Source organism: Dermacentor albipictus, chromosome 5 (assembly GCF_038994185.2).
Source record: "Dermacentor albipictus isolate Rhodes 1998 colony chromosome 5, USDA_Dalb.pri_finalv2, whole genome shotgun sequence".
Lineage (NCBI taxonomy): Eukaryota > Metazoa > Arthropoda > Arachnida > Ixodida > Ixodidae > Dermacentor > Dermacentor albipictus.
In genome coordinates, this window is record NC_091825.1 from 26,012,509 (window position 1) to 26,039,521 (window position 27,013).

At 44.5% G+C, this 27,013-nt stretch overlaps 1 protein-coding gene across 2 annotated transcripts in view; it reads right to left on the bottom strand.

The window, feature by feature from the left end:
* Positions 1–27,013, bottom strand: part of LOC135898283 (complement C2-like) — a 240,593-nt gene that overhangs the window by 199,860 nt on the left and 13,720 nt on the right. For both annotated transcript variants that reach the window (XM_065427150.2, XM_065427151.2), the window contains exons 2-3: positions 18,710–18,760; positions 16,354–16,539 (exon numbers count right to left, since the gene is read on the bottom strand). In XM_065427150.2, the coding sequence (XP_065283222.1) occupies positions 16,354–16,539; positions 18,710–18,760 (237 nt within the window). The remainder of the gene's footprint in view (positions 1–16,353; positions 16,540–18,709; positions 18,761–27,013) is intronic.

Sequence of the window (27,013 nt, forward strand, 5' to 3'; positions counted from 1 at the left end):
TCCGGTATGCCGTCGTTGGCTTTGCGGCAAACGGCAAGCACGTCCTGTAAATAAATCAGGTATGACTCCATTGCTGTCTGCGCTCGAGATGCCAGCTCCTTCTTTGCCAGCTCCCCACACCTCCCACGAAAATGCCACGGGGATGAGAGTAGCCACATGCGATAGAAAATTGTATTTACATAATATATACAGAGAGAGACCGCTGCATGCTAGATGGCAGAACAACAACATGGGCGCTACTGTGATCGTCGTCTTCACCGTCTTTCTGTTGCATTATTCTATGTTCGGCATGATGCGTATTTCAGTGCACGGGAATAGTGCGTAAAATATGAACAACGGTGTTATGGACAAGATATTGCCTACGTGCTAAGACTGAATCGGGGAGACCAGGAATTTTTCGCCAAAGTAATCTCTGAGGCTTGTCTGGCGACCTCCTTCAACGTGCCAGCAGCAAAATGCAGTAGAACCATACAGTCTAATGGAATGGTATCTGCCATTCGGAACGTATTCGTCTTCAGAATTCACTAAGAAAAATTATTGAATAGCTGTTTGCGTTCGAATGTAAAGAATACCAGAACTTTCGATATGTCGAAGGTGAGGGGACTCTTATTCCGATTGATTGTGTTGCTGGATAATCGTGGCTGTTGCGCAGAGGCGCACCGGTTCCTGAGAGAACTAACTCACACGTGCTAATCGGTTCTGCTGAGGAAGTTCCTAGCTGTCATTCAATTTAAATTCTCCCTTTTGGGACAGCCTGTGAATTTGCAAATTCATTCCAGCAAGGAAAGCATTTCTTTTGAGAATATCACTATGTCTCCAAGACTACAACCTATCAAAACTGTGTGCCCAATGTACTACCACACTCCTTCAATAAACACAGCTAATCTACAAGAACTTCTACGTGTATGTGAGGCATGCCGTTCCTTTAAATGCTTCGCTATTGTCCTTATGATAGCGGACCGCATAACAGAAAGCAGCCGTTTACAATACAGAAGTGGCTTAGTTGAGCGGACGTACAATCTTGAAGGACATTCTATTTAGGTATGAAATACAAGGTAAGCGTAACATGTTTTTCTTTTTAGAAATCAGACTCGAGAATAATTTGTTTGGCGCACAACCACAGAAAAAAGCCAAAGGACGCAGCTATCTCCTTTATTTTCCTTGTTTATTCTAATCAGCCACATTTTAGCGTTTTACGTCTGGCAATATGATTGTCAGGCCTCCTGTTCAGTTGTTTTCCGTATCGTTCCCATTGAATTCCTCGACCTGGTTTGAACCCGTGAGCTCGAGTTTAGCAGCGCAACGCCATATCCCCTATGCTGTCACTAATTAGGCTACCGCACCGCTTTCTTTTATTTATTTTTACTTATTACAGCGAAGTTTTTAAGAGCTACTTTCCCCGCCATCATTTCTGCGTGTACGAAAAAATTCCGTAGATACAGCAATGCCGGGCCCACCCGCCGCGGTGGTTCACTTCGCCATTTAGGGGCCCACATACAAAACTTTGCTGGTCACCCTTCTTCACTGTGTGGAAGGGCACTGAGTATTGTTTTGTTGGTGAGCATGGACTGGACGCAAAATTTCGTACGGCCTACGTGCCGAAGATTAGCATTATAATAGCTAGCTAAAACTGTTTTGAGCGCCCGAGTGCTGACCGCAATAAAAGAACCCGCGCAAATTACTCCACGTTCTGTTACGCGAGGAAGACGGAAACATGAAATGAATGTCGCACTGCAGTTTCTTTTTATAACAATGTTTCCCTAAATACAGTGCATGGCGCCGGGTGTAGCCGATATGCTTTATTTGTTTGAATTAGCAAGCAGGAAGCTCTCGTATGTTCTGTTCTTTTTTTCTGTCTGCGTTGCGAAATACCTAATGATGAAAAAACTATATGCGCAAAATACACATACATACCGCTTGAAGAACAAGAAAAAAATATTTATTCACCACAGGGAAACCGTACAATAACATAGTATAATGAAAGCGACACTGCGGCCTCAATGCACGCGCGGTGTTACATATAAATGAAACGATATCAAAAAGAGAACGAAAGGAGTCTATTCCTAAAGCGAAAATACATGTCATATGTAATTATAAACACCTTTCGAGCTGTCTGAACGCATATACCAGCGCGCAACGTTGTACGAATGACGTTTCAGAGGAGTATGGCCAGCAGTTTCCGACGGCGCGACGTAGATGCCGTCGAATACACTTCGATAGCAGCTCTACCACCATATTTTTCGCCATCGCGTGCCCCACTGCAAAGCATGCGCCGTCCTAGCCGCTCGTTCCACTTAAGCGTAGTGTTGTACACTCTACCCTCCTCCTCCAGGAGCCATTCTCGTTCGCTTGCTTCGCGGCTTCAGACAGACACCGCTGATTTCACAAGCTGACCAGTTAGTGTAGCGCGTAAAAAAAGGTAAAGAAACTAATTCCTCCAGCTGAGAAAGGAAACCGTCAGACTTAAGCCGGGGATAGTCTGCCAAGAGACACCGTCGCACCCAATGCTGTCAAATAAATGCCCGTCATTCAGGCATGTTGAAAACCACGCAGTGGGCCGCACCAAATCTACGTGTAAAGGGGAAGCATGCAAGAAAAAGAAAATCCTAGTCGCTTCAAGCCAGGATTTATTAGTTTAAGATCCCAAGCACAAGCTCGTGCTTGCCAAGATTAAGGATATTGATATTCTAGTTAGTGAAAGATTACAACTAACTGCATTCTGTTCCCGCTTGCCAGGCAGTATCACCTATGCAATGCTTCTAGTTTCAGTGCATACTTCACGCATTCTCTTAAGTGCCAACACGCTGCAGGCCAGCGTGCTGCCTGCTAACCAAGATAGCACGCGGTGCCCTCTCATCCTGCAGTCTCAGTGTCTGCTCACAGAGAAACACAGCTAGGGGTCACGAGTGGCCACTCGAGGCGTTTTGCGGCCGAGCAAGCAAAGGTCTGGCCAACCGCCCAGCGGCGGAGTGATGTGCGCTTCACGTCAAAGGTAGACAGCTTGTCATACGTGTACGGTGTTACGTCCACGCATACCGTTTCAATGGAGACGTTGGTGCTGCGTCGGTCACGTGCCGCTGGTTACGCCTGCTCCACCGTGCTTTTTCACGCATTGCCTCGCTTGTGCGGCATAACGTGTTTCATTTGCTCTGCGGAGATTACATTGCTGTTTCTTGCGGTAAGAACACTGTTAGCGATGCGTTTATTATTTCGGAGTTAGCTTCCCTAGCAGATGTAGCGTACACTATGAGCTCTGGCAACCTTTTACCGCACAGCCAGCGCTTGTTTTTCTTTATCTCACTGTATATGTACGCTGCATGTACCTGGCCCTGATCGCAAGGGCCACTTTTACGGGATGTGTTGCCTGTCATGGTTAAGACATTCTTCTTGCAGCTTGTGTTCATTATGGGGCATAACGAGCCCATACCACGGTCTGCTTATGAGGCACGCCGAAATGGGGGATTCCGGAAATTTTAACAGCCTGGGGTTCTTTACCGTGCACCTAAATTCTAAGCTAGCGGATGTTTTCAAATTTCGTCTCCAGTGGAATGCGGCAGCCAAGGCCGGGAGTTGTTCCCACGACATCGTGGTTAGCAGCCCAACACTATCGCCACTAAGTAACCACGGCGGGTCTAGTCCGTGCCTTAGTCTCTATCAAGTGTGTGAACCAGTATCTTTTCCTGTCCAATTTCCTATGTAAACAAGGAAACATGGACATTTTCGTGTGGAACCACTGCTTCCTATCGTATGCAACTTAGATAGGCGCCTCAAGAAATTGCAACAAAAAGAGCTGTGATCGCATTATTCTTGCAGTCTGCATAAGCTGATTCAACCTTGCTGGTTCGTCGAGAAACTCGGCAGCTTTTCCAATAAAAATGTTGTGATCCTCGAGTTTATTACGTCTATTTGTACTGCATGCTTAAACATGAAATGGTAAAACTCGTGTGCTGCGCTATAGACAACGTCGTAGCTGAACATTTAAGCAGCCAATGGTAAGCCAGAATCGAAAGTATTGCTATCAAAACCAAAACAAAAACAGAGCTAAACCACCAATATAACATCTAGGAGGACAAATCTGACAAGCCGGTCGAGGCGCTGGCGGCAGTGGAGTAGCTCGGACGCAGGGCCTTACGGCAGTGTTCGCTCTTTGCGTATGTGTTTCGCTATGGTGAGCATTCAATGCCCTGGGACTGTGAGATAGGGCATGTTCTACTCCCGCAGCGGCTGCACCCAAGCGCGCCGAACTCTAGCAGGCACGCTGCATGCGCGCTGGCGCAAGTCTCTAGAGCCCGCACTTTGGGCCGGCGCATTGAATTTCGTACTATAATTACTAGAGGGAACCCTGGCGCTGCGATTGTACAGCCACCTTGGGAATGGTGGTAACACATGTATTCATCTGATATTCGTGCTTGTAGGTTTCGATGTTCTTCTGGCCTCGTTTAACTACACTTTATCTGCCCTCACTGGTACATATTGCAAAACAATGAATAGCTTGTGTAAATGCCGAAGGGATTACGACTGTGAGAACATGCAGAATGGCTGCTTATTGCAGTTGTTCTGTTTTTCCGTGCATCCGTGCGTGTGTTGTGTAATGGTTTCAGTGTCAGGATTTCGTGCAATAGGTGCCGTAGTAAAATCATGCCGTTGGACAATGTTATTATTGTACATTTATATATATTTTGACTCCAAATGTGTGATTAGCACGAACAACTCAAGCTTCCATTTTACCATTGGAATAGGATTGCTCAGTACAGAGCAGAAAAACGTGTTATGGATCTGCCATTGGAATTCAACATAAGTGCCATGTTAGGTCGAAGGGCAGGCGTTGTGTTAAACTCGGTCGATTGCAGTGTGTACAACGCCCGATGTTGAAAGGCAGGGGTGTGCGATCGAAAGGGAAGTGATTTCGGTGAAGATGAAGACTTCGGCCTTAGCCAAGGTTGCGAATGCTACGGTTATTTACATCAACTAAGAAATGTACAGTTATGGCCACACTGGCGCTTTTGTGCATGACGGGATACATTTTTGCGAGAGTCTAGAGCCATGATTCGATCTCGACTCACGGCGCGCGCACCAGCTCATTTCGGCGGGCCGCCGGCCCAAGGAAACGTAGATTAGACACTGAATGCAGCGATACATCAGCAAGGAGCAAAATTAAAACACAAGGAGATGAGAAATACCGCCGAAAGAATAGGCATAGAGACTGTAAATTGTATTACTTAAACATACAGGTTGGTTCAAAGTTGGATAAGGAGCTGAAAACTCTAACACAGGTAAACGAAGAAGCAATTGGTGTGTACGCCGTGATCAAATGCATCTTAGATGATTAAAGCAGCCACCAGTTATTTGTAACATTATATGGGAGAGGTACAACAGATTTGGCTGGGTCAAGAAATAGCTGTCGAGTAGGCATGCTGATTAGCCAAGATATATAGTGGGAGAGGCTAAGAGCGACATGTAAGGAGCGTTTGGCTGGCTAACTGCACATGGGATTCAAAACAAATTGTATTTAAATCGATCTTATGCTGGCTGTCATGTGTAAAGCGTTGAGCATTGAATCAGTACAGTGATACATTGTATCGCCACCCTTGAACTGAGCTAACTATGAAGCGTGTACTGCAGCGGCATTCCTGCCCACGGCAGGGTTCGTCGCAGCAATTCGTAAACCCGAATAATCGCTATTCGCATTTGCAAATAGTGACTATTCGATTCGAAAACCAAATCAGATAAGGCAGGATTCGACTCGGTATTTGAAAATTTGGATATTTGTACACTCCAGAACCTTAATACAAGAGCGGCGCCCACATAATACACGGTGACCCTAGTTCGCATCAAATAGGTTCATTGAAGGCTAGCAAATTGAAGGACAGGCGTGCATCAGGTCCGTTGAGGTGTGGCACGTATGTACGAATTGTCGCATGCTAATTTACCCAAGTTGGTCTGAAGGTTGGTTTTCAACTCTTTTTGCTTAGCACAGCAGCTCGATGCGCTACCCATTCGAGCACAGAACACTCAGTGACTTAGCTAGGTGGGAAAACGGTTAGATACAAACATACATAGAATAGCAGCTTGGGCTTGTTGGTTTTCCATCCTGCTAGTAACAGCGCAAAATATAGACAAGGGACGAGACAAGAAGACACCACAGCGCTTGTGGTGTCTTCTTGTCTCGTCCCTTGTCTATATTTTGCGCTGTTACTAGCAGGAAACATACATAGTAGCAAACAGAAGCGTTGGTATATACTTCGCCCCGGAAAGTACGTGAAGTACCCTAAGAATGCTTGCGCAAAAAAAATTGCGCTATCTCACGAATAAGGTAGACAGTAATGCGATTAGCCCTGAACCGATCCAGCGACGGACCATATTTGCCATCGCCGAAACTTGTCATTTAGCCAGGCTCTTTTCTGGTGCTTCGCTCCGGACACGCTGCGTCATTCAGTAGCGCAGCCAGTAAGTTCCTGCTGGGCGCTTGTGTGATTATAACGTTCTGGTAAGCTCGTCTGATTATATTTGGCGTGGGTTTGATAAAAGCTAGCACCGTACAAATGATAAAAAAATTATGCCGTTGAAGAGCCGTACTTAGTGGCCCATAGTTGCTCAGGTTGGCGTCGAATAGGTTCATTGCTGAGCAGCAGATTCCTAATAGCGCGTATCCATCAGACCAAGCTTGAATCAAAGGCCGTGACTGAAGAACTGAGCATAACCAGTAGTGCATAACCAGTGTCACGTACTTATTGACCCAAGATGACGTAAAGAAGGTCGACTGAAGAGTAGCAGATACCTAATGATTCAAGCTGGCATAACAGAGATTCATTGAAAAGTAGCACATAACTTGATGCACATACATTGAGATCAAGTTCATTCAAGAGGGGCACGAATTAAGTGGCACATACGCAGTGCTCCAAGTTGGCATTGAAGAAATTCATGGAACAGTGCAACATAACAAGTACCGCATACCCGGTGAGCCAAGTTATTTCAACGGTTGGTTTAGAACCCTTTCACAGCTGCCCTATGTGCTACCCACTAGACCACGGACAACCCAGTGTCAGTAACACAACCTCACATGAAATGGTTTAACTAATGAGTTTGCAATGTCGGATACCTGTGAGCCAAGTTGATCCAACAATTCATTTCAAACAAGGTTCTCTCATACCAGCAGCGCGTTTCTCGGAGTAATATGCCATGGACTACGGAATGACGCAATTTGGTCGGCAAACGGTCAAAAATCATTGCTAGTTTGACGAAGAAGAACGGCAGGCTGAAAAGCCCCGTTGCCATCGCGTGGCACGTACCGAGTTCATTCGCTGGCTGCGCCCTACCTGCTGGCACTGAGTTTGTCGCTGCTGCTCTACGAGCTGATTAAACCAGCTTTACACTAGAAAGACGCGTCGTAGAATGTCGGTGAAGTACCCTAATAATAATAAGAAGTAATTGGACTAAAAGACGCTGCTAGGAGTAGCTTACATATCGACAAGCAGTGATAGCTGGAATGAAGAAAAAAAGAGAATCCATTGATGTATTAGAAACGTTATGATTGAGTGCAAGAAATAAGATAATGTGCGAGTAGCAGGAGATATGAATGCCCATATCCACAATCTAGACGGGTGTATGAATACAGTGGTTCTTTAGGGACCCGTTGTTGTGGCGTAGGGGCTACGGTATTGTGCTGCTAAGCACGAGGTCGCAGGATGAAATGCCGGCCGCGGTGGCTGCATTTAGAGTGGGGTGAAATGCAAGAATGCCTGTGTCCAGTGCATTCGGGGCACGTTAAAGATCCCCTGGCGGCGAAATTAATCCGGAGTCTACCACGACGGCGCGCCTCGTAATCAAATTGTGGTTTTGGCATGTAAAGCCCCAGAATACGTTTCGTTTTCTAGGACTGGATATGTGTGACAAAGAGTACCTTGTGATAGTTAACAAATGAGTTTCAAGCATAAGTAAGATGACAGTGCGGAAAGAGACAGTCATGTTTCGAATACACCATAGTCTCAGAAACTGTTTCCGAACCTGGGTACTAAATGCGATAGATTAACAAGGGATAAATAGCCGGTGCAGCGATCATACACATTCTAGGAGTTGAGGAGGACCTCAGGATGAAAAACTTGGAGGTTTATTTACATTACTTACAGTGAGACGACCAAGAAATTAACAGTCATAGAGTCATTACGGGCCGGCAGCAACTCGGACGCTGCGGCCCATGACAAGAAGCTCGAAAGAGATGAATGAAAGAATGCGCTAGTAATGCTCCCGGTCTGTGTCTTTTAAGCCCGTCGGTGTCTCGAAGACACGTGACGTTCCGCCAATGGGAGAGCCTGCTACGTTGACGCCATTTTCGGCCAATCGGCGAGCCCGCTCGGGTGTCGTCATTTTCGGCCAATTGTAGGCGCCCGTGTGATGGTGTCACACCCGGCGGAGAGGGTCGCTGCTTGGTCTCCAATTGTCCGAGGGCTTACTTCTCCCTGTGGCCTTGCCTTGCTGATTTGCAATGCGCCATCACAATAGGCGGATGGGGACGACACGGCCAGGGTTTCACGGTGCATTACACCCGTCTTGTCTCTTGGACCCAAGTTACCTGGAACAGTGCCAGGCTCTCGCTTCACTTTCGGGAAGAGTCAAGCAGTGAATAGCTCTACCTGCGGCACACAAGGTGGAGGCCGCCAACTTGTTTGCACGTGCCGCGCCTCGGGAATGTGGCATCCGTGCTTCTGCGCTCCTTAATTAGCTATGGTGCGATTCGATGTGGTCTGGTGAACTCGAACGAGGTTCAGGAAAAGGTCCCGTATCTAACAACGTATACCATTTTTTTCGTTTATTCATGGATGAAGGCAAGAAGGAACTGCCGAAAAAATACTTAAAATATAAATGAAGCGCAAATACAAAAGATCCCAAAAAGCAAAGAGATGATAATCGAGGCACTACCTGCAGCAGTCTTGGAACACAAGAAACTCGCAGACGTCATGCATCAGTAGATAAGAGAACCGCTGCTAAACATTCTTCGAGTGCAAAGAGCAAACCACGCAAGCAGCGGAGCTAGTAAATAAAGCTATCCTGGCAACGGCGGCCGCATTTCCATGGGGGCGAAATGCGAAAACACCTTTGTACTTAGATATAGGTGCACCTTAAAGAACCCCAGGTGGTCGAAATTTCCGGAGTACTCCACTACGGCGTGCCTCATAGTCAGAAAGTGGTTCCGGCACGTAAAACCCCATAATTTATTTAAGTAAATAAAACAAGCTCTACAAGGACGCAAACAGCCATCTAGGGATCATTGAGAAGCCAAAAATTTAGGGTTACAAGAAGAAGAGGTGCTCCTTAGATGGAATGAATACCCAGAAAGAAAGGGTGGCGAGTGAGTTCGTGCAAGGAAAAGAAATAACTGTGCAAGGTTGTTGGATGCACAGAAGGCTAAAAAGATACAAAGGCGCACTAAAGTTTCGGGAACAATAGCAACACGAACCTCAACAAAAAATTCACAAACACCAACCGGATGTCCCGCGTAATTTGAGTTAAACTTAAAAACTATGCGAATGCCTCGTAGCTAAGTAGACTCGAGGTAATGTTAACCTCGGTTGTGTTGTTGGTAACAAAGGAGGTAACATATACGCTACTTCTTCCTTGCGTCGGAACAAATGCCCAGTAAAATTCTCTCATGCTATGGCTTGCATAGCACCATTGCCACCTTTCAGACTGTAGAAAGGATAACGTTACGTGAATTTCTTACAAAGGAAGTGGGTTCAGCCGACTTAATACGTGTTGTAGTTTGAGAACTGCTTATAGTGCTGTTTGATCCCCTATCGTGCCGAAGATCAGGCTTTAGGTGGCTGCTGCGGGCGCCTAAAATAATTTTTAGTGGCTAAAGATACGTCCTCTAGTGATCCTTCCTGCAAGCACGAAATGTCTAGCCCAGACACATCCAGATTCAACAACATAGGAGCCCTAGAGAATGAAGAATAGAAGGGCAATTGGCCTAATAAGACGGTGTCAAGACCAGATGAAATGTCAATACACATGATAAAACAGCTGGGGTTCAAAGAGCAAGCAAAGTTGACCAATCCCATCGAAGAAGCGATGAAACGCAGAGAAAACTTTGATCGGTTAGCGTGAAAGCATGATGAAACTCATCTACCAAGGTAAATGCAATAGGGACAACGTTATCGAACATCATTTTAGCGAACAAATTGATGAGCAGAGAAGCAGAGAAGGATGAGCAGAGAAGGACAACAAGAGCGCTGATATAATGTGCGTCTCTACTCGTCCGTGTTCCTTTGTTACCTGGAACGATGTCCTAATATTTTTCAGAACAAACTAGCCCAGCTGTGCGCGCTTATTTATAAGGATAATACGATCTCGCGCACACGAGTTAAGAGGAAGCTCTAGATCGGCTGCTGCTATCTACATACATGTAAAAGGAGAATTAGTTTTTCTAGGCAACTACTGCACCAAATTGGACGAGGGTTAATGCATTTAAAAAGAAAAATTTTAAATCTACTGAGTTGAGGTTTCAAATTTTGTATGGAAATCGCGAATTTTTCATGAAAAATTGGCAGCAACGAAAGTCTTCAGAAAACGAAACTATCATGTGAAGAACTTTCTAACTCGGCAAGAAAAACATGATATCACAATTCTGTGAATTGCATCTAATAGCAAATCTAAAGCAGACAAAGCTTATATGTTACACATCAATGTAAAAAAAAATAATATGAAAATACAGCTTTTGCAAGACCCTTGTATACAACATAGCGAATTCACGTAAGGTATAAATTGGCATATGGAATGTGTCCGCTGTGAATGATTTAATGGGTGCCGTTTAAAGTACCGCAATATCTGTTCTCGATGCAGAGCTATTAATTATAAACTTCGTGCGTCTATATTTAGTAAACTTCCGAATTTTGAAAATTCTTTCAACAAAATTGAGTCTACAACAAACAGTCGCTAGAATTCAACTTTTTATCTGAAATTCAATAAATTTCAGTAAAGTCGGCCGAGGGGTTACATCAGAAAAGCGTTTATGCGTTTTGCATGCATTCGAATAGGCCGCCTCGCAGTTGTGCCCGAGCTGAAGCTTCCACACAAGGGCTAAAACGTGGTGCAGTGCGTGCACACGCTACGTCAAGTAGGCGAGAACAAGAGCGTTTATAAACCGACCATCGCCTCATGTGTTATTTTTTTTCTTTAAGTACAGAATGCGCTGGTCGCACTCAATGACGTGGCCAACGAAACGGGACGCGGCGAGTGCGCTCCCACGGGGCCGACGTCACGATGGCTCTTGCTGCATCCGCGCGGTGGTCGCGCTGTCTGTGCCGCGCCGCAATGCATTGAGCGAAGAAACAATGGCGCCCACACTGTTTTGCTGACGGTCACAAGCCACGAAGGAAGGTAACAGATTTCTTTCTTCGTCTATCTTCCAGACAGCCGTTTACCGCGGAGATCTGGTTCCTATGCTGCGGGTAGGGCAGCCGACGCGGTGCCTGTCAAAGAGGACATTTCGCCTGGCGCGATGCAAGCGGCCTGGCGTCACTGGCCACAAGCGAAGCAGGCCCACGCACCTACACCACCGGGATATAAACGAGCTTTTACACTAATATCAGTGATAAACGCAGCGTGTATCACCGAACAGCTTCAATATACATAGAAAATTGCCTTTTTCGAAAATTGAATTTTGACAGAGCTAGTCTATGAGCGGGTCTACTCAAAGAGACGGACAATTGTTGCACAAAAACTTTAATACCATAATCTAGTAAGTAACAAATATACACTACTTAAGTTTTTAACCTTACCGTACGTATGGCAATATAAAAATTCTAGCGGATGAGACAGCAAGCCACATGCAATGCAAAATTTTGTAGATCACACCATTTACGAGGTATGCGCTGTTAAACCCGTTAAAAGTGCACTGTCATTCCACTTACTTTCCTAACAAAACGTCGTTTTCTAAATTGAAGAATAAAGTAACTTGAACGCCAACATATATCTCCGCAAAGTTCGCGAAACAATACTTCGAAACTAGAGCTATCCTGACGATTAAGTCAAAGAGGATCCGCCTTCCGTGCTCTGCGGCTAGAATGTGTAAATTTCAAGATGTTCCACAAGGTAATTAGGTAAAAACTTAACTAGTGACTTTTTCTGAATTAGTCAATTACTCATTTCAAGATTTCGTGCAAGTAATATCCGCGTCTCTTAGTAGACCAGCATACGGATTGACATTATGTCATATGCCACAGGCCATTCAATAAAAATTCAAAGTATTCTCTTGAAACACCTGGTAGCATAGTCTATCCAAGCCATGAAATATGGTTGTCGAAGCGGCTGCAAAAATGATATAGTAGGCGAACTAGAGGACATATGCAGACCAGAGAGATGATTAGATGATAATGTTTTTTGTAGTAACTCAGTGCGTAGAGATTTCAGTAGCTCGGAATATACGTTATGTATAACTTGTCTAGATAATAAGGAAGCGTAGGAGTACGTAGACAGGGAATTTATACGGGATATTCTCAAGCACGCGGGCATAGAGGACGGTTTCCTGGAGCTCCTGAGGGCGACAAAGGATCAACCCAGAAAAAAATTGTATGGAAAGGCGACAAAAAAGAAATAACTAGTGCAGTATATATTCACTGAGGACTGAAGCCTGAATTCCCATTTTATCAATTTTTGTTCACAATTTATGTTAGGGAGCGGAAAGACGACTGCAAAACAGTCAGTTAGGTGTCGATTTATCCTACATCCCGAAGTGGCAAAGGGCAAACAAAAATCCCTGGGCTCATTTAAGCAAACGAGATGGATCATTTTTACTCATGGAGAATGGAAATGATTTACTGAGACTTGCGAATATATGAGGCAAAGCAGTGCCTAATACAGGTCTCAACACCAGCCCATAAAAATTGAGAATTATGACTTGTAATGAAGAGACTCGCAAGGACGCGGTGTCCATTAAAAACAAGTCGTAGCTATAGTAACACACTATAAATAACAGGGTGCATACATTGTCAAAAGACCAGCTGACGCGTCCACCAATTTTAGTGTAAGAAAGAAAGGGAAGTAAAATGTAGCTATGATGAAGAATAGAGCCCTCTGCTGCTACAATAAAAAATGAGGTCGCGCACGCAATCTGGAAAGGTAGTATTGGTGCTAGGGCTTACGTTCAAAGATACCATTACCTATTTTAAATAAGACATCAACGTTAATCAATGATCCGTAGATCGAGTGGCTTCGGGGGCGTCATGGTAAAGCCACAAATGAGGCAGCGCAGGCTCACATAGATTTGTTCTCAATCGACTTTAAGAAGCACAGAGCAAAATTGGTTGTCCATAAAGACTGATAAGAATGCGCGAAAATAAACTGCTGCCTAAAGAGCACAAATAGTTTTACCTCAAAACAAGATACAAATAATACAGGAAGGAGTCAGCAGAGTTGGCAACTAGCTACAAGGAAATTGCAAATTTACATAAAGTACCAAGAGTCATCTCAAGAAATAAACAGAGGCAGTATATTGGATGCGAAGGATAGAAACGAAGACCATGGATGTTTGCAAGAATGGTATGAAAAAATCACTGAGCTAAATTTGTACATTCCAGAAATGCTGTGAATTAAAGGAGATAGAAGCATTATATGCTGAGCAGTCGAAATAAGCAAGATAAGTTTAGAATATTGCAGGAAAAACAGCAAGTAATGTAGTGATAGGATGGAATCTGGATTAGTCGTAGTTTCCTGTACAGAGCAGATATAGAGGTATTAAGAAACATAAAATGTTAAGGAGCGACAGGCGAAAATTCTAGATTCATAAGAAAATATATTGCTGACCTGAGCAGCTCAACCAGGCTAAGTGACATTTAGGAACTGTAGTTGAGTATAAGTGCATACAAAAGGGCTTGAACCAAAGATTAAAATAAATAAAAGAACATGAACATATGATCATACAACGTTGTGTGAGTACAGCCGAAATGCATTTGCACGAGGTTTAAGGAAAATGATTATGGTCCCTGGGATTAGGTATAGTTGCCTCGTGCCGCACATAGAAGCTAAATGAAAGGTGGCGTTCGAAGTTATTTAAAGGGCTGTGTTATTAAGAAAGTCAGTATTCCTCTTAAAATAAAGGTAGTAAATATTGCTTTCCTCGTCCCCGTGAATTTACTCATGCAGAAAAGCAATAAGAAAAGGGGCTGACTGAATAAAAGAGCAGGGCATATATAAATCTAGAGAAGTTAATTGCAAGCTACTCTAATGTTAAAACCATATCGAAATTGGTGTTCGAATGACCGAGGCTGCTTTATTTATTTGATATAAAATGCTTATTCAATAAATATATTCATTTTAAGTGTTTCACAAATATTTTGAGATAAATGTTTACTTTTCATATCTCCTACACTACCTTAAAGTTTACACTTGATTTTCGGTTTGTGCAGGTAGCCCCAGTTCTCTGATATAGCGTTAGTGTATAGCAGTGCTTTCTCCGCGCGTAAAGGCCTGCTCTGAATGCAAGACACTGTGTCATATTACAGGTGGCTTCCAGGAGAATGTACGGACACGGAGACAAAGGGACGACGATGCAAGCTGCTCGTCGCCCCCTTTTCTGCGTCTGTCATCTTCCCTTCCTGTCCGTGTAAGTATGTTCTGCTGGAACCATTTGTGCAATGTGCAACAAACGAGCTCTGCTAAACAATGCACTGTGTCGCTACTACCGACTCCTTACCGCTGCATAATTGCTGGACTAGAGATTTGAACTGCTCTGAGGATGCCAGAAGACATGGGTGGAACACAATAAAAGGCTTGAAAGCCTCTGCGGAGACGTTAGCAGCGGGCTGTCCTGAAGGATATTAGGTTTTCGCCCATCAGCCAAACGTCTGTGGGGAAGCGCCAGTTGTTAGCATTATCTTCAGCACTGACATAACGTTGCAGACCAGTGGTCCTTCGATTCGAACGGGCCATTTGAATGCCCACCAGTTTCTGATGGTAGCTCGACAATCAACTCCAGAGGCACGAATCTGGTGTCGTTCGCCTCTGATCACCACCTTTGTGTCACAAATGATGGCAGTCCTACATACCTTCATGGTCTTAAGGGCAGCAGTTGCCTGGATTTGACTTTGGTATCAGGATGCATCAGTTCACAAGCTTAGGGGTCGAGACATTAAAAAAAAAACATGGAAGTTACTATATTCCTACATATTTGCGGATCAAGGGGTCAAGCAGTTCTACCTGGTCGAATGCCGTGCGAAGAATTGACTGGACTAAATTTGAACTACACATGAAAAATGTATGGAAAGAATACCTTGGCCGCAGCCTAGTCGATACCATGACAGCAGCAATGAGGGGAGCTTCATGTCACCTAAAGTTGACTGCAAACCGTTCCGAATTTGACGTAGAAGTGGAAAGCCTGACCGCACTTCAACGACGAGCTGAAAGGAGATACAGGCGCACGAAGGCAGTTTGTGCTCTCAGAATGGCACGGAGAACACAGAAGGAAATCTAGCGCCATTCGAACAAATTGCAGAAGCAACGCTAGAATTCGTTTTGTGAATCACTGGACCCTCGCAAACCTATTTCAAACACCTGGAGGACTGTTGGTGGCCTGCACTCATCTCCGCAACATCGAGATCCTTTCGTGGCCTTAGTAGCACGCCACTTCCAGACGCAACTTTAGGTGGCGAGTGATTTTTGTGCTCGGATTGCTGGTGTTTGTGTCACCTCCAACGCCGAAGACGCTGGTCTCGTCCCAGCGTCTCACGTCCAAGAAATGGAAATTCCATTTACTATGGAAGGACTGGATGCATCATTGGCTGCTTCTTGACGATTCTCTTCACCAGGGCCCGACAACATCACCTTTGCAGCTCCTGCCCATCTTGGACAAGCCAACAGTAGAGGCAAGAGCTGGTAAATTACTACAACCACTCATGCCATGCAGGCATCGTTCGTCAGCAATGGAAGATTCGTATGCTCGTACTGCTACTCAAACAAGGAAAGTCGCCTTTCGGCCCGGCGTCATATCGTCCTATTACCTTGGCAACCTTCACAGGGAATGTAACGGAAAAGATGATCCGTACATGCCTGAAATGGTATCTTGAACGTCACAATGTGTACCCTGACTCCATGACATGTTTTCGGCATGTCACGCGTGTTATCAGCATAGAACAGTTTACACCCTTTGGAGTGCCCCTTCTGATAACGCCCGTGCCATTCGCTTCTGAAAAGTTCCGGGCTCGCAGCGTTAAATAAAGGAAACGCATCAAGGCAGATGACGATTATAGTTGTGCGGCAGAAAGGGCACACCAAAGGGTGTAAACTGTTCTTAGAGTGCAGGGTTAGTAACAAGAATGATCTCTTTAGTGAACTGGATCACATGAACAGTGCTCTGATACTTACGAAGGCATTCTGGCCAAGGCTCGGGAACCCACGTATCGTCGCCATTGGCAGAGGTAATGCATGTCAAATTACTGGGTCCCCTAAGCCAGAAATCGTTGTCGCAGTTGTAGAGGACCAGACGCTCCTCTTCATTTTCCACGAATGTGCCATTCGGAAGCTCAGGGGGCGGAGTGGTGCAAGGGGGCACTTCGTGAAGAAGCAAAATGAAAACAAAACGCAAACACTAGCTAGATTGGACACCCATGACCAAAAGCAACGATGTATCTCTTAAAAATTTTGTTTGTAGTGAAGTGTGCTCAAAACTATTTTAGAACAATATTGGGTGCTGGAGAATCTTGGGCAGGCAACTGCAGGGCTCCTTATGTGCGGTGCTGCTTTACCTTGTTTTAAATTCGATATTCTCCTTATCAATATTGTAAAAGTTGAAAGCTCAAAAGATAATGCTATTTAAGCGGATTACCGAAGCCCTCTTTTTTGTGGTGATACCATTACCAACCTTATTGTATCAGCTAATGAAAGACTAAAGAAAATATATCTGGGAACTCTTAATTAGTTCTCACATATAAATTTCTCTTAAACTAAGGCGGTACTGTGGCAAGAGAAATCGAAATGATGTGAATCTTATAAGAATTTCTAAAATAACAGTAACAAAATCAAAGCTTCTCCATTTGCAAAAAGACTTTGTTATATGTTTAACAATTACTTCTTATGGGATTATTATGCAGGGCACATAAGTCAATAACTTTCAAGAACTCTAGGCATATGGAGTAGATGTCAACCTAGACTACCTGAACCTCAAACAAGTTTAATGTACAGTGCCCTTTCCTTTCTCATCAACATTGTTTTTATAGTATTTGAACCACAAACACCAAAACATCTTTAAATACTCTAGTCTAACTTCAATAACATGCACAACGGTTTCTTGCAGGTGTCTCGTACAAAGCGCACCCCTCTATGTTTAGTAAATTTGAAATCTAAATAGTTTATTGTTACTTCAAATATCAGCTATCTTTAGCCTTTGTAAGTCTGAAATGCGTAGAGACAGCAGGTACATGCGTGATCTAGCTGACTGGAAACATTATCCAACCTATCGACTGATTCGACATAGAGCGCATAAGTATATACCATGTCCACGTTCAAAAATACAGACTTAAAACACTCCGTTTTTGTCTTCCAAATGTACATAATAGGCGGAAAATAACATTCGAGTACTTACGGGCTTTATCGAAAACCGCGTTGTTGAAATTGATTGGTTTATCTCTACAATTGTGAAACGTCTATTTTCTTGTAATATGTAAATGTCTCATTCAATGCTTGTTGGGAAAGACAACGTACGTATATTTATGTACCGTTGTTTTCTGCTGTCCTTGCTAGTTTTTGGTATGTTTAAGGAGTCACGGGGCACGTCAAGCTGCCCTTTTCAGGTTTTTTTCCCGTCATGCATACTAAACCACAAATGCACCTTACTCGTGTACTATGTGGTTAAATATATGAATTTATATTCAAAGCTAACCGAGGGCATCTTTTGAAGTCTTCCGTGCAGTGAGGTTTCTCTATAACTTCAAGCAAGTTTCTCGCTCCGTCTTATTCACTCTATGAGTGATGAGCCCTGTGAATGTACAAAAGAATTGCAACTGCTATTACATTTGTGAGGACTAGAACGTGTTACACTGTATGTGTGGTGAGAGAAGCAGAAGAAAATAGAGTAGGGATAAAAAAAAGAACCAAGAGCTACCTTTTGTCCTTTTTATCCCTGTGTCTTCGTCTGCTAACGGTGTACGTACATCTAAAATTATAGCACTGCATGTTCAGAGGGGCATAAGCTAAGCTAATATTTTAGATGGTGAAGGATATGGAGAGCATCAGGCTTCTCACGTAAACATATGCCAAATTTATGGGGTTGATAGTATGTATGTGTGTATGTATGTATTTATGTATGTATGTATGTATGTATGTATGTATGTATGTATGTATGTATGTATGTATGTATGTATGTATGTATGTATGTATGTATGTATGTATGTATGTATGTATGTATGTATGTATGTATGTATGTATGTATGTATGTATGTATGTATGTATGTATTTACGTACGTACGTACGTACGTACGTATGTATGCATGTAGTAGTGTTGGCAGCAGGTTACCCTAAAGCTCCGCCTGAATGATTTCGACAATGCATGGATCTGCGTATCTTTTCTCGCGTTTATTACCTTTCCCTCACCCGAAAGAAAGACAATGACTAATCTTTACTGTCTGCAAAACGCTTTGTTTTCATATACGTTTCTTCTCTCAAATCAGGTCTTGCTTGTTTCAACGAAACCATGCGAAAAAATTTGAAAATGCGGAAGTCTTACGTGCATAAGTTGTAGGAAGCAGGAGCAGCGTCATAACCAACATTTTGCTGGCTGGAAAAAAAAATAGATAACGCAATCGGGTTACAAGTATGTTGAAAGCAGTATTGGGTAATATTTTCGAAATAATGTGATACGTATTTGCAAGAACTATGTTACGGGCACATATTAAAACCCCTTGTTAGCCTCTTCTACTACTTTATATCCATACGCCCTGTTTGACTTCACAATCATGAAAGATGGGAATGATTGTGTTATATCCACTGTGGCTGCTCAGTGTTTATGGTGTTGGGCTGCTGAGCATGAAGTCGCGGGATCGAATCACGGCCACAGCGGCCGCATTTCCATGGGGGCCAAATATGAACACACCCCTGTACTTAGATTTAGGTGCACGTTAAAGAACTCCATTAAAACTTCTTTCTGGGCGAGTTGGTGCATACTTGACATAAAACTGTTTACAGCGCAAACACATGCAACCACAAAGTAAGGGACAGGACACAAGCGCTGGTGGTCAAAGAACTCCAGGTGGTCAAAATTTCCGGAGTCCTCGCTACGGCGTGCCTCATAATCAAAAAGGGGTTTTGGCACGTAGAACCCCATAATTTTTTTAACGATTGTGTTAAATACGCGCTCCCATGCAAATATTAGAAACGTCATTTGCGTGACCTCAAGCAATTATTGAGAAGGGACATACGCAACCACATTTGAAAAGAACAGCTTTCTTTATATATCTCTAGCTACATACGCAAGCCTTCGATTGAATGACAGGCGGTGAGAGGGCGATGCAATGTGAAGATGTCGCGAAGTAGAGTGAGCCGGAAATTGTAGGAGAGCGGGGGAAAACTGACGGGCCACTTTCATCTGTCGTCGAAATTTCGCCACATATGCACAGGCACAACCGGCTTGGCGCAACATCCGCATCTTGCGCTGCAAGGAATTGTGCAATGCCTCGCTGTTTTATAGTGCGGCCGGCAGAGGACGCATGACCAAAATTCAGCATTATGCATACTAAGTAACTTCACCAATGAAGAACCCGAAGTTCTTCATGAGATCAGCATTCATAGGGTACTTCACACAATTTGTGATATCCATTTATCTATTTATATTTAATTAACCTCTTTCCCAAAAAAGTGAGCCATTTTGAAGGCACCCTGACAGACAAGTAGAACAACCGACAAAAAAATCCGCAACCAGCGAAGAAGCCAGTATCATTGGCAGCCGCATGTGAGATGTCGGTAACACAAAATTGAAATCGGCTACACAGAAGTGACAAACTTGGCAATATGGCGCCTAGACATTTCTTCAATGCTAATCACAGTACCACTGACATTGAAGGCGCCTTAATTCCTACGTACGTTCCGTCGACACACCCGACTACGTTTGCAATGTTCCCACGAAGTAGGAAGCGTTCTTTTATATATGCCCGCTCAGCCGCAGTCTTCGGGAAAGCCAGTCACCGCTTACGCACTACCGCATCAATAAGCGCGTTATACACATCTCTGGCACAGTGACTCAGAGTAGTTTGATGAAGTCCAATGTAACGCTCGGCGCCGACGCCTCCCTGAAAACTCGCTGTCCCGTAGAAACGGAGGGCGCAGAGGGCTTGCTCTTTGACGGTGAACGAACGAAGCCTGAACGAACGAAGCCCGCCACGCTGTCTCCGCAGACGAGAGTCTTCGCCTAGCTCGTCACACAGCCAGGGCAATCACGTCTTCGACAGGCGAAAATGACGGTGAAACTCCACGTCGGTCACGTACGTGAACGGGTCCAAACAGTCATACTGACGCTTGCTGCCGCTGGATCCAATGACACAGGCTGCTGCCGCCGCCGCCATTTTCCCGAGTTGAACTCGGAGGTGGTTTCGCGATGTACGAGTTTAGCACGAGTTCGCCTGTCAGTCAAAACTGGAGGTCACGCCCCGTGCGATGCATGTAACACTTGTGCGCGCACCCACCACGGTTGGGCCATGCCCAACTTATTTTTCGGCAACAACGACGTGGCGCCGAGCTGAGAGGCATCAACAATCTTAGTCGCTGACATAAAACACGCACAACTCACTGTCATCGGTGATCTACTGAGCACCACTATCAAAAAGAAAGCGCTGACTATCGCTAGCTTCTGCATATGTACCCACGGCCTCAGTTGGCCCCTCAACGTTGTTTCATCTGTGGCAGAGCAACAGCACAACAATAATTATTTTGCGAGAGTATTGATTTGGTGATTTCTTCGGCACGCAAACTACCGTCGATTCCTCTATGGCCACGAACCCAGCATATTAGTACATGCCTATGAAATAAATAAATGTTGAGCAAGAAAGAGAAAAGTACAAGAAAACAGAATTTTTATTCTTATGTCTAGACATTAATGTTTTTGCAAGACTGAACAAGTCGGTAAATATTATCGCTTTCTTTTGATGTGGTACAGCAGGCTGTAGCGCACAGGCTTCCGCAGTGAATGTACTTGTTAGAGAGTTCAATACGTCAGGTTAAAAAAAAGAGGGACCAATGGCAGCGTAAGATAACCCAGCATGTGAATTAACGCGTCGGGGTAAAATTGAGAGACATAGTATTTCGATTGAAGTTCACAGAAATCCATTATGATTTCGGAGCTGAGGAGTGTGCTTTGCGACCTCTACAAATGATACATTACATTCCATTACTTGCCATTACGAGGGTGGTAACACCTTAGCTGTAGGCATTGGGCAATGTTTGAGAAGTGGGACATCCATTTTTTTGCTGATTTTCTCACACGCAGTACGAAAGGTATTCCCATAGATGGTCGGCTGCGAAACATTTTGCGCACGTCAAGTCGTGAACGGTTGTAGAACATGGATGTCCCGCGTACTTTGAGAGAATAGGTGAAGCTTATATGTGTTCTCTGCAAATGGAAGAACCAATCATTTTATTCTACGCATATAGGTTACACAGGGCTTGATTTGAAAGCGCGACTGGCTAAGCGGATACCTATATGATTGAAGGGATCTAGTATTTTTAACGTGCTCGGGGCAGCAGAGTTATACACGACGGCAGAATAGTCCAATCTTGATCATGTTAGGCTCTTGTAAAGAATAATTAAATACTTCCTGTCCCTACCCTATGTTTAGTGAGCATGGAATAGCAGCAATGGCGCAGTCTTTGCTGAGACCGTTCTGCCTTTACATCCACATTCTTCCACTAATCTGGCTGTTTCCTTTCCCTGTCTGGAACCCCTCCCATGGAGCCTGTACTACGCCCTTCCTTGCTGAAAACTCGGCCTTTGCATCATGCGGCGATTTGCTGTTCTCTTCGTCTGCACATGCCGGAAACGTCAGCGGAATCATCGCACCGGATTTTTTCACCAAACCAACGGCATCAACGCATGCGTCACTATGTGGTGCGCATATAAATAGGCCAACGATGATGACCCTCGTCAGTGGGCATGGGATAGCAGCAATGGCGCAGTCTTTGCTGAGACAGTTCTTCTTTTACATCCAGGTTGCTACCTCGACTTCCCTTTACACTAAGCGCTCTAGCAATCGCGCTTTGCTGCTCGTCGTATGCCCGGACATTTTGTGGTGTTTATTTGCCGACTGTGTACATGTTACGAAGTTGCTTGTGATATCCGGAGACATTGAGCTTAAGCCTGGGCCTGATCCCAGTTGTAGCACTAACCTGGTTCTCGAGGCCCATCAACTCTCTTGCTACTAAAATAGATGCGCATCACCCTGAGCTAATCTCAACTCTTAATGAAGTGAAAGCTAACCAGTAATTACTTGAGGAGCGTATTGCAAGCATGAATGCCAGATTAGCGTACGTAGAAAAGAAAGTCGCTGCACTTGAAACTCTGGAAGAAGCTGCTCATATCCGAGGCATTATTACCGAAGCCATGAAAAGTGAGAATGCATCGGTGCAATCTCGTCAAGACAACTTCGAGGACAGGGCAAGGAGAGATAACTTGATTTTCTATGGTATAGCCGATGGTGGCAGTGAAACTTGGGTGGAAACAGACAAAAAAGTTCGTGCACTCCTCGTGCAGTTTTTCACGTTGCAATTACCCGAAGAAGGAATTGAGCATGCGCATCGCTTAGTTTTCTTAATACATAACAAATGTCGACCAGTGGTAGTGAAATTGGCATCATTTAAACCAAAGGAAAACATGTTAACACGAAAGAAGAAACTGAAAGGTTCCTAGGTATCCATTCAAGAAGACTTCTGTCGGGCAACTGGAATGACCAGGAATAAGTCATTGCATTTGGGAAGTCTTGCGGTCAATTGTATCATCTCAGGTACAACAAATTGTTCATCAACAAAACGTGCTACGTGTATTGCTCTCAAACCGATACCGTTTATGAACTCCAGCAGAACAGTATTGCTACTGCCAGCGGTAATGTAGGCAGCAGCGGGATAAATTTCCTTGCGAAGCCCCCGTCACCCGCTTCGAGTTAGCATCGCGCGGCCGTACAGAATAAGCATGACAACGATTACTCTGCTGTTAGCGAACATCAGCTCCATTATGAATAAGCGCAATGCCCTATCTTCGCTGATCGACACGTGTAATGCAGATATTGTTGTTTTAGTCGAGACCTGGCTTTCAGATAAAGCTGAAAATTCCGAACTTTTCGCGTGCAGTAAGGCTTACAATATCTATATGAATGACAGAATAGGACGATGTGGCGGTGGGACCCTGATCGCTGTTTCATCTGATATCACCTCATTTGATAAACACGTTCCTTCGCAAATTGAGTTTTTGTGCTGTTGTATTCACATAAATAACAAAGACGTGAGATTTGCCGCTTGCTGTTTTAACGAAATTGTTGTTAAATATCCAGCAGCAACAATATTCTTGCTCGGTGATTTCAATTTCCCTGGCATTGACTGGGCTGTTGATTTGTCATCAGTGGCTTTATCCTCATCCCAATGTTCAAACTTTCTTCATATATGTTCGACATTTGGCTTCACCCAGTTTGTTAAAGAGACTGCCCGTGTCACTGCAATTTCAGCCAACATCCTTGACCTCCTCTTCAACACATCCCCTGATTCAATTTCATCATTATCAGTTATACTGGTTTAAGTGATCATTGCTTGATTCATTTTGCAATCCCCTTACGCTCGCCGCAGCGTCTAAAACATCGTAAGAAAATTCGTGACTACAGTCGAGCAGATTTTTTCTTGACCAATAACGAATTACAAACTTTTTCCGATTTCTTTTTTACTCAGTTCTGGGAAAGAACTATTGCAGAAAACTGGCTCCTTTTCAAAAACAAGGTCAAATGCTGACTGAAAAATATGTTCTGACTCACCTATTATCTTCATGTAACCGGGCTCCTTGGTTTAATTTCAGAATAAAACAGCTTAAAAAACGCATTTCTCGACGCTTCAACCTATCTGGGGAAACCGAAGCAAAAGCTGCCTACGTTGCTATCGCATCTGAATATAAAATGGCCATTCGCTCAGCCAAGAATAACTTTTTTTCTGAAACACTACCTCATCTGCTCACCACTAATCCTAAGATGTTCTGGAACATTATTAACGTACTTAAACCCACAGAAATCATTCTGAAAACTGACGACGGATTTCGTTTCCCGCGTGAGCTTTGGCCAACGTTTTTTAACAACACATTCTCGCTATCTTTTTCTGACGCTCTAATAGATACTTCACCGTCCACATGTGCCTTTACGTGCCCTGAGATGGGGCCCATTTCGATCGATTTAGATGGCACATACAATTCGATTAGGAAAGCTAAACTTTATTCATCGGCAGGTGTTGATACCGTAAATTACAAATTCCTTAAGAGTTCTGTAGCGTATTCATCTGCTTTCTTGTCATATATTTTTACGCTGTCTTTGCAGAGTTCAACATTTCCGGACCACTGGAGGACGGCGACGGCGATTCCAGTCCACAAATGCAGTTATACACATAACCCCTTAAATTACCGGCCGATCACCTTAACTTCTATTCCATGCAAATTAATAGAGCACATAATCTACTGCAACCTGATTAGCTTTCTCGAGTCACAGCAGCATGGTTTTCGCAAACCATTATTCTTGTGAGACTCAATTATTAACCTTTACTAGTGATTTGTCTTCCGCTTTAGATCGAGCTTCAGTTATTAACTGCATCTTCCTTGACTTCGCGAAAGCTTCCCATACCGTCTCACATCGACTACTATTAATGAAACTTAGCACACTTCATCTTGATTGTAACTTGCTTAAGTGGATTGAATGTTTCTTGCAGAATAGAAAAAAGTACGTTTCTGTTAATGATCATGACTCTAAATCATGCAATGTAACATCTGGTGTTCCTCAGGGGTCAGTCATAGGGCCTCTTGGTTTTCTCATTTATATTAATGACCTGCCTGATTCTGTTACTTCTAACATAAGGCTCTTTGCAGATGATTACGTTCTGTACCGCGTAATTTCTAAAGCATCCGGCTTCTCTATTCTTCAATCTAACCTAAACAAAATTTCTTCTTGGTGTGATGCATGACTTTTGAAACTAAACATTAACAAATGTAATGCAATGAGGGTGTCTCGGAAGATTAACCAGTCCATTTCTCAGGGCTATGATCTTAACGGTTGCCCTCTTCAGTTCGTCGACAGCTACAAGTATATAGGAGTCCATATCACTAATAATCTCTCATGGCAGAAGCATATCCACCATTTTATTAACAAAGCTAACAGTTCCCTTGGTTTTCTTAGGCCGAATTTCCGCCTCGATCCCGTTCCGCTGAAACTACTACTATATAAAACGCTCGTGCGTTCTAAACTCGAGTACGCTTCATCGATAGGGGACCCGTACACTAGCTCGCTAACACAGTCCATAGAATCGGTTCAGACCCGCTCAGTTAGGTTTATCCTCTCTAACTGCTATTGCCGTATCACTATCACTAGCTAAACAAACGCGACCAAGAACAAGTCGATGCCATCATCAGAGGCGCGTACAAAACGGCCCTGGGTCTCCCTGTCACCACCTCAAAGGAGAAGTTAGCGGCCCTCGGGATCCACAACACCTTCGCTGAGCTGTCGGACGCGGTTATGGCTTCGCAAAAGGCCAGACTACAGAACACGGCGGCGGGCAGAGCCATCCTCCACCAGACCGGAACGGTAACGGAGCTCCGTGCCCTCGATGGGCAACGATCACTCCCGCCTGAGGTCAGAGGCAAGATCAAGGCGAACCCGATACCGAAGCACATGAGTCATGAACTCCATAAAGGACGACGCAAGGCTCGCGTCGACAGACAGCGCCGACAATTCAAGGGTGACCCGTACGTAACGTACGTGGACGTGGTGGCGTACCCTGTAGGGGGCCTCTTCGCGGTAGCCGCCGTGAACGGGAGAGACAACTCCTTGTCCCTCGCGGCCTCCGTAAGGGCAGAGACCCCAGCTGCGGCTGAGACCATAGCCGCGGCGCTGGTAATAAAGCAAGAAGGCAGGGTAGGCAGGGAGTCCATGTCGTTACCGACTCACAACAGGCCTGCCGTAACTTTACGAATGGACGAACACCGCTGCTGGTGGCTCAGATTATAGGCCCGAGGCTGCAAGAATACCATCAAATTACGTGGACGCCGGGTCACGCGGGTCTGGAGGGGAACGAAAGGGTGAACGCCCTAGCTCGAGCGCTTATCAACCGAGCGGGGCAAGACCAATCGTCTCATCAATCCTCACCCTTTACCTTCATGCCCCTGCCATCCAATTATTGCGACCGACTCGAGATCCAGTGACTCAACCGCAGGATTTATCCCCCGCCTGAGAAAAAGCTCAGCACTGAAGATGCGTAGGCCTCCGACTTATACAGACCAACATATTTCCAAACCTACACAGATACAGTAAAATGTTCCCACATACATATCGCGGCATCTGCCCCTGGTGCGGCGACACACGCCCTGCACTCTTTCACATCTCGTGGGGGTGCGAGGGCAAACCTCAACACTTAAAGACTCCTAGCACGTCATTTGAGCGGTGAGAGGTACAGCTGACCGGCGATACCCTGGCGGGACAAGAAGCTCTCATCCAGCAAGTACGTCGAGCAGCCATGGCCAGTGGAGTCCTGGAATGAGGACCCCACCCACTCGACCTCAAGAGCAACCACCTCGATGGTCCGAATAAATGTTTTTTCTCTCTCTCTCTCTTAGCCAGCGTTTCTCGTATGAAGCGAATGCTTCAACTACCTCTCCGTTCTACTAGACGTTGAATTTCCCGCTTATGCCTGTTTCACAAAATATACTACACTAATAATGAGCTAAAAATGACACTTTTTTCGCCACCAAGCCATTTCTCATTCCGTATTGATCATCGAATGAAGGTTGGAGTGCCTCAGCGTCAAAGCAATG